This window comes from Leopardus geoffroyi, chromosome D1 (genome assembly GCF_018350155.1).
Source record: "Leopardus geoffroyi isolate Oge1 chromosome D1, O.geoffroyi_Oge1_pat1.0, whole genome shotgun sequence".
In the NCBI taxonomy this organism is placed as follows: Eukaryota; Metazoa; Chordata; class Mammalia; order Carnivora; family Felidae; genus Leopardus; species Leopardus geoffroyi.
In genome coordinates this window covers 102,304,544-102,312,882 of record NC_059329.1, presented here as the reverse complement: position 1 = coordinate 102,312,882, position 8,339 = coordinate 102,304,544, and the positions used below count along the sequence as shown (strand labels likewise).

General features: G+C 35.6%; 1 protein-coding gene across 1 annotated transcript; it reads right to left on the bottom strand.

The window, feature by feature from the left end:
• Positions 1–3,322: 3,322 nt before the first annotated feature.
• On the bottom strand, positions 3,323–4,654 carry LOC123602707 (putative olfactory receptor 5AK3). Its single transcript, XM_045487176.1, has one exon. It carries the CDS (start codon positions 4,335–4,337, stop codon positions 3,396–3,398), a length of 942 nt encoding a protein of 313 aa, XP_045343132.1. The 5' UTR covers positions 4,338–4,654; the 3' UTR covers positions 3,323–3,395.
• Between the last annotated feature and the right edge of the window lie 3,685 nt (positions 4,655–8,339).

The window sequence follows — 8,339 nt, the reverse complement described above, 5'->3', positions numbered from 1 at the left end:
AAGTACTGTTTTTTTTTACACCAAAATATAAGCAGTAGGTAGGGTGATGCTAAAATAAATGAGAGTGAATCTATAGTTTATGGTTCCATGAAACACCCCAAAATAATGGGGTAGATCTATGTGTATTTTTTAGAAAAACTGTTAATAACGTACTGTTAGGTAAGTAAAGCATTTTGCAGAAAAATGTATATAGTATGTGAAGTGTTTTTTAACTAAAAATCTGTGTGTCTTTATGCGTGTGTGTGTGTGTGTGTGTGTGTGTGTGTGTGTGTGTTTGTGCGCGTGCGTGCTTATGTGAGGAAAACTCCATCTGGAAAAATATATGGCAAACTTAAGAAAGCTGAGGAATAAAAATAACTTTAAGACCAGCTATATTTTAAAAGATCATGGGCACATATTAGTTTCTTTTGCGGTAAGAAAATGAGTAACAAAGAGAAGCCAAATTCAAGAGAGGTAATAGATGCACGTGGCACAGTTCTCACCGTCAACACACAATAGCCAACCAACACGAGGAGCCCAGATGTAGACAGGCCTTCTTCACCCGCTGCAGTGAGGAAAACCACGTCGCATCTCAGAGCACCCCGCATGTTGGATAAGAGGAAGCTGGGAAGGACTTTTGAAGGATTTAGACCTGCGCTGGGTGATTCGAAGAAGGATTTAGGAAGTGGATGCAAGTTCTATTTTGAGTGTTACCAGGAATTTGATGATTAGACACTTTAGTAATTTATACCAGAAAGAGAGACATTAAAGTGGTTAGGGAAGTGATGTTTACTCCTTTTCGTTGGAAAGGGGAATATTTGAGTTCTTGTTCCTGTCACTTTTCAGACATCGTCACAAGACTGGCCTTTTCTCTGTCTGAATTCATCTCACTCATGGAGTGGCCTTGTCTTATTATTGCTTATATTCTGTAAAAGTTGTTCAGTTCAGCTGGGGACATCATGGCTAATATGTTAGCTGTCATCTCTCTGACCGTTTCATAATTTCTCAATATGATTGAAAATTTCCTCTCTCCATTTCCATTTTTACTTTGCTGAAGATAAGATGACTGTACCCACCCTTGGAGTTAATTATATTGGCACATTGGCTCTAACCCTATAGATTTTATTGTGGTTCCCCCCTGTCAAAATAATGCACGGCTGAACAGGAAAAATTCAATTTGATTTATTTACAGGGGATTTGTCTTTAGATTTCCACCCCCCACCCCTCCCCCAGCTAGTGCAGGCTTATGTTTCACCAAGTGATTTCTCCACAAAAAGAGTGTATAGTTGAGGTATGGGAGTAAGTGTCTGTTCCCTCGAGTGTCTGTGCCTCTAGATGCTGAGACAGGATCAAAGAAAACAGTCTTCATTGGTTAGTTTTCTGCTGAAAGAGAGGAGTTTCCCAGAGGGGAAAGATTTCATGTTGCAAACCCTGGGAGACTTTTTGTTTTGTTTTGTTTTGGGAGACTTTTTACTGAGAGAGAGAGAGAGAGAGGGAGAGAGAGAGAGAGAGAGAGAGAGAGAGTAATGAGGGTATTTTTATAAAGACTGCCACACCTTAGTGCCAGGTACTATGATTTCTATTCTTTAGCTTACCTATTACTAACAAACAAGCAAGCAAAAAAAAAATCTCTTGAGATATGTATTGTTATGGGAAACAAGGTTTGAAAGATGAAATAATTTGTAAAGGACAGTACTGGCAAGTGACAGGGTTAGGACATCAACTACATAGTAAACTATTTAAAATCTTGTGCTCTTAAATACTGCTTTCCAGTGGACCATGCAACTAAAGAAACACTCTGCATGTATAGATATTTATAGTTATTGGCCTCTGGCTAATGTTACTGAATCAATACCTCTAGGACTAAGCAATGATTATTTGCACTTTAAAAACTTTTCCTGGTCATTTGAATACTGCTGCCCACAGATAGGTTTTTAAAGACCACTAGTGTAGGCTACATACTCACAGAACTTACAGTTAGAAAGCTGTCAGTATTATTGTATTTTATCACCAGTTATTCATTCAATATTTATAGAATACCTACTGTGTCTAAGGCTCTATACCAGATGTTAAAAGGTCACAGAAAGACAATGGTATAAATGGTAGTGAGAGTCTTATAAGTAAGTAATTTATATAGGAAGTGATAAATAATAAATAAAGTGCTGTAGGTACTCAGTGGAAGAAAGAATTACTCCCAAGGGGTAGAAAGTTGGCAAAAAACAAAGGCTAAGCTGGGAAAACTTCAAGGAGTGACTGACTCTTGGAATGGCAGTATGATTTGGGCATAGAGGTGTGTTTTGTTTCACATGGTATATACACCGATCAACCGTATGGCTTCCCTGCTTTGAAAAGTAAACTGCCATGTTATGAGAGGGGTTATGGAGAGGGCCACACAGAAAAGACTGTGGATAGCCTTTAAGAGCTGGGCGAAACCTCTGGCTGGCGGCCAGTAGGAAGGCAGGAATCTCAGTCTTACAACTGCAAGGAGATGAGTCCTGCCTATTACATTAGGGGGCTTGGAAACTGGATCCCCAGTTGAGCCTCAGTTCTCAGTCCTGGTTGACACCTTGATTGTAGCATCTCAGAGGATGTATTTAAGCAGTGTCCACATTCCTGACCCATAAAAGCATAAAATAATAATTGTGTTTTAAGCCCTTAAATTTGTAGAAACTTGCTATGTAGCAACAGATACAGATTTTGGAATCATAACAAATACGAATTTATTTCCCTACTGAACAATATTCACTTTCTTGGTCTTATCTTCCTAAACAATGCTGCAATTTAATATCTATTAAATATATGACCTTATAGACTGGAATTTCTATTTCCATAGATCAGTTTACACGTCTGAAATTCTGAATTGAAGATGTTTCCTTGTTTGTTTAAAAAAGATACTGCCGGGGTGCCTGAGTGGCTCAGTTGGTTAAGCGTCCAACTTCAGCTCAGGTCATGATCTCATGGTCTGTGAGTTTGAACCCCGCTACCCCCCCCACCCCCCAAATCAGGGTCTGTGCCGACAGCTCGGAGCTGGAGCCTGCTTTGGATTCTATGTGTCCCTCTCTCTCTGTCCTTCCCCCACCTGCACTCTGTCTCTCTCTCTCTCTCTCTCTCAAAAATAAATTTAAAAACATAAAAAAAGATATTGCCAGATACTTCCTAGGGTGAAGTAACACTTCAATTTTCCATTCACAATGAATGAGAGCATGATTGCCCTTGCATCACAGCAATTAGTAAGTGTTATGATTCTTTTTCAGTTTTGCCAGTTACTTTAAACTGGTTATCTCACTGTTAAACTTTAATTTGCAGCTCAGTATTAGAAAGATTGAGCAAATTTTCTTATGTTGCTTGGAAGTTTGGTTTTGATTTCTTAAAAAGTGGCACTGTCAGTCTTGTTTACAAGTGTAAAAAATCAGAAATCAATGATCAAACCAGAAGCACTTCTTTGTAACCACTTTTAGGGCTTCCTTCACATCTTGGTTTCTCAGGCTGTAGATGAGGGGGTTTAACATGGGGATCATAATGCCATAAAACACAGAAGCCATTTTTTCTTGCTCTTGAGACTCATTGGTCCCATGGTGCAGATACGTGTAAGACAGAGTCCCATAGAAAACAGTGACTGCTGTCAGGTGGGAGGCACACGTGGAGAAGGCTTTTTTCTTCCCTGCAATGGAAGATATCTTCAGGATGGCAGCCAGGATATATATGTAGGAAAAGATGACAACCAGCACAGTGAACATGAGGTTAAACCCCACAAAGACAGTTAGCAGCATGATGTTGAAGTCAATGTTGGAACAAGAGAGAGCTAAAATTGGGGGTTCATCACAGAAAAAGTGGTTAATTTTATTGGATTTGCAAAAGTTCAGTGAAAAAGTAAAACTTGTGTTTACAGAGGCATTTAGAAAACCTATGAAGTATGAGCCAAATAGGAGTCGAATGCAGACTCTCTGGGACATGACTATTGGATAGCGGAGTGGATTGCAGATGGCGACATACCGGTCCACTGACATTGCAGCCAAGATGTAACAGTCAGTCGTTGCAAAAGCACCATAGACTAGTAATTGCACCATACACCCTATGAATGAGATGGATTGCTCTGTTTGTACAAAGTTTTGCAGCATTTTGGGAGTGATAGCAGAGGTGTAGCAGAGATCAACAAATGCCAAGTGTTGGAGGAAAAAATACATCGGGGTATGAAGGCAAGAATCAATCTTGATGAGTAGGATCATTCCAATATTGCCCACAAGGATGGCCACGTAGATCACTAGAAATACTATGAAGAGAATATGCCACGACTTGCGTTGACCAGCAAATCCCAGGAGAATGAACTCACTTATTTCAGTGCCATTGTTTTGTTCCATGGCTAGCAAAGATTAAGTATCAGCTGGAAAGGTGTAAAGAAAGAAGAGCAGAGAAAGCTAAGACCTTGTGGTCCTTTAACTAGTTTTGGAATTGGCAATGGTATAATATTTGGTTTCACAATGGAGTCACAGGATATTTTCTATGAGACAATTGACTCACATTTAAAGTCTATACCTTGACATCTGACTTTAGATAATTTAGATCTATGTTTTGGGAAAATTGCCATGGATCGGTTTCTTTGTTATGAGAGTGAAAACTGACTCTTTAATTATACAAAGAATTTAAGCTTTTGTTAAATATATTTCTTAAATCTATTAATTAGGGGACATATGAAAACATACTTTTAAAAATTAAGCTTTCTTTTATGCTGTATACATTTTAATTCATAAATCCCATTTTACATAAATTATTATGTATGAAAATCTTGATTTACCCATAAATTTCTATATGATCTTGCTTTAATTTTTTTCTGTATTCTCACCTTACTCTTTCTGTCTCCTTACTAATTCTGCTCCCTCCATTATCATGGACTCATGCCCAAGTAGAGTCTTTTATGGAAGTGTTTATCAAGTTATCTATGGTAAAGGACCATTTTCTTTCTAAAGTTTGTTATATGTCATGGATCAATATTGTTGCATATAGCAATAAAAAATTATCAGCATTGTCAAAATTCTGTAATAGTTTTAGATGCTTAATCTCACTTTCAATTCTTATCACACCATTGAGTGGAAACAGAGAGTCCAGGACCTGGGGTGCTGGTCCAGGGACCACACATTGAGTAACATTACTCTATGGTGTCCATCTATCATAATTTACCTATGTGCTTTCCTAACAATGGGTAGTCGGCCACCTACAACTTGTTTCCACCACAAATAACTCAGTGTTTTTTATTTCCACTGTATGTCCACTACAAATAACTAAATTTTTCTAGGAACAAAAAATGTTGACTCTTAGAGTATGCATGTATTTATTTTGACCAAGTTTTCCAGATCACATTGCATAATGGAGGCACCAGTGTGCATTCCTGCTAATTGTTCATGGGGGTTCCCATATCCTCACTTTTTTGGGAACATTGGTATTTTCTTAATAGTTTTTATACCAGAAAATACTTGTAAAGTGACATCTCCATTTTAATTTGTTTTATTTTCTAACCAGAAATTAATTTGATCTTTGTATAGTATATTTTTGTAGAATTTTGGAATCATATTTTTTATCGATATCTCTGTGGGTCAATTTATGGATGGATGCTCTTCCTTTATATAGTTTGAGCACTCTGTTATTGACTTGACAAAAATTTTCTTACATTCTGTTGTCTGTTATCTTTGTCTGTAGTATTCTCCGTAGACCAGAAATCTTTACATTTAAAATAACAATTCCTTATTTTTTCCCCTATTGTTTGTTCTTTTGGGGAAAAAATGGAATAAACTCCATTCCTGCCTTGATTCATTTACCCAGGAAAGTTAAACATAGTAATAAAACTTATTATCCATTTTATACTTGTTTGCTGCTACATGATGTTTGTTGAACTGTGTTTTATTCCATACATATAATTTGGAAAATTTATTTTGTTTAAAAAAACTTTTTAGGAAAAATGTAGATTAAATGGGTAGTGATAACAGTTGGAGTGATTGTGTGTGTGTGTGTGTGTGTGTGTGTGTGTGTGAAATATTTAAATATATTTAAATATTTTAAAACCATTAAATGACTTTACTTGATATTTTAAAGTTTACTCAAACAAACACTTGTCCCCATTGTGTTATAGGAAAGTTCTATCATGCATTTATGGAACAATGAATTCTAATATTATATAAGCTCTTCCTGAAAATCACAATAAAGAACATTTTCCAATTCATGTCAATATTGCTTTGGAACCAAAATAAGTAAAATATGAGAAAAGAAAATTAGACCCAACCTCATTTGTGAATTTAGATGCAAACAACTTAAATACACATTCATTGACCAAATCCATTCATGTATTAAACAAACAGTTTCTAGGATATCAAAGAGGCTCTCGTAAATATCTATTCTCTTCCTTTTTGGATTTGAACAAGTTGATAAATAAAAGATAATGTCTGTATGGGGACCATAATATCACCTTTGGACACCTGGGGGAAAATTTTAGGCTTATTTATTTATTTATTTTTGAAAAGATTTTATTTTTAAGTAATCTCTACATCCAACATGGGGCTCATACCCACAACCCCAAGATCAACAGTTGCATATTCCCCCAACTGATCCAGCCAGGCATGCCCCAAATTGTAAGTTTATTAGTCAAATTATTTGCTGCCAATGAACACCATAAGTTGATATTTTTCCCACCCAGTCTTAATGACAGTGATAGGAACATGCCTCTTGCACATGGTGGGAAAGTGCCTCTGGGAGTTCAGGGGAGCATGGGCTTTAGTAGGTTGACTGGTGCTAAGAATTAAGGCAGGGCAAAACATGCCAGATTGTTCTCAGTTTTACTAATCAGACTTGTCATGCCATCTTTTTAGGAACTTAGTGGATAAGATGGGGATAGAGAGTCTGCGATTATACAGACTGAGTTTTCTTGCAGGAAAGAAACATCAGAAGCAGCGAAAAGGTACTTACCATCAGTAATCAAGACTTATTTGTATTTATCCCAGGAATGAAAGCATTTTTTAACATTGGAAATTTTATTGATATAATTTGCCATATCGATATATTCTTTAAAAAGCCATATGATCTTCTCAATAGATACAGAACAATTGTTTGGTAAAATTCAATAATTTTTCATGATTCAATAGAACAAAAATGAAAACAGGTAGAGACTGTTATAACCTGGTAAAAGTTACTTACCACATTGCTGGACTAAACATAATTACTATTAAATCATGAGACACAGTGCCTATAAAAAATAAGACAAGGATGCTTGTTATGACTGAATCTGTTCAGTATTTTTTCAGAAGCCAGAACAAAATGCAGAAGACATGAAAGGTAAAATGATTATGAGGAAAAACCACAAATGTTACTAGCTTTAGATAATGTAATTGTCTCTATAAAAAATCCTAGAGAATTGGCAGATAAATTCTTAGTGAGCCTAGTAAAGTTATTTAATAATAGTTTAATATAAACAAATCAATTGCATTTCTGTTCACCAGGAATCAAAAGTGTTATTAAAAAATTTATTTTATAATAACATCAAAAATAAAGTGTCTAGGCATAAATCTAAGAAGGAATGTTCATGACCCTTATTGAGATAATACAACTTTATTTAAAGGCTTAAAGAAGACCCAAACAGACCAGGATCATGGAGAGGAACTCAATATTATAAACATTACATCCCCCCATATTAATCTACAAATTCAATGTAATTCTAAGCAAATTTGGAAGAATTTTACATACATCTTGACAAACTTATTCTAAAATTTATGTGGGAGAGAAAATATCTAAAAATAGCAAAGACAATTTTAAAGGAGAACAAGATGAGAACTTACTCTATCAGAATCAGAACTTCTTAAAAAGTGATAGTAGTAAAGACATTATCATGTGGAATGGTGTGAGGGTGGACAAATGGATCAATGGAATCCATAAAAAGAAATAAAAGACAGGCCCATGGGCCTCTGGAAGCTTGATGTATGAAGCCAGGAGCATGTACGTCAGTGAAAAATGGTCCAATGCATTGGTGCTATAAATGTTTATACACGTGAAAAATAATCTTGTATTCCTACTTTACATTTTATGAAAATAATTTCCAAATGGATTAAAGATTTGAATTGTGAAGCTTTGAGAGTAAAACATAACAAAACACCCATGACTTAGATATACAGAAAAATACTTAAATAGGACATGAATGCACAAAAAATAAAACATTGAAAATCCAACCATTTTTAAATTAAAAATACCAACATTGTAAAAGATAAGAGGCTAAATACTGACTAGAAATTTACTTAGGTAATTTTTTTTTGCAACATTTATAAATGTCAGGTAATTAGCATCCAGTATATGTAAAGAATTTCTATAAATTATCCCAAGGGAAA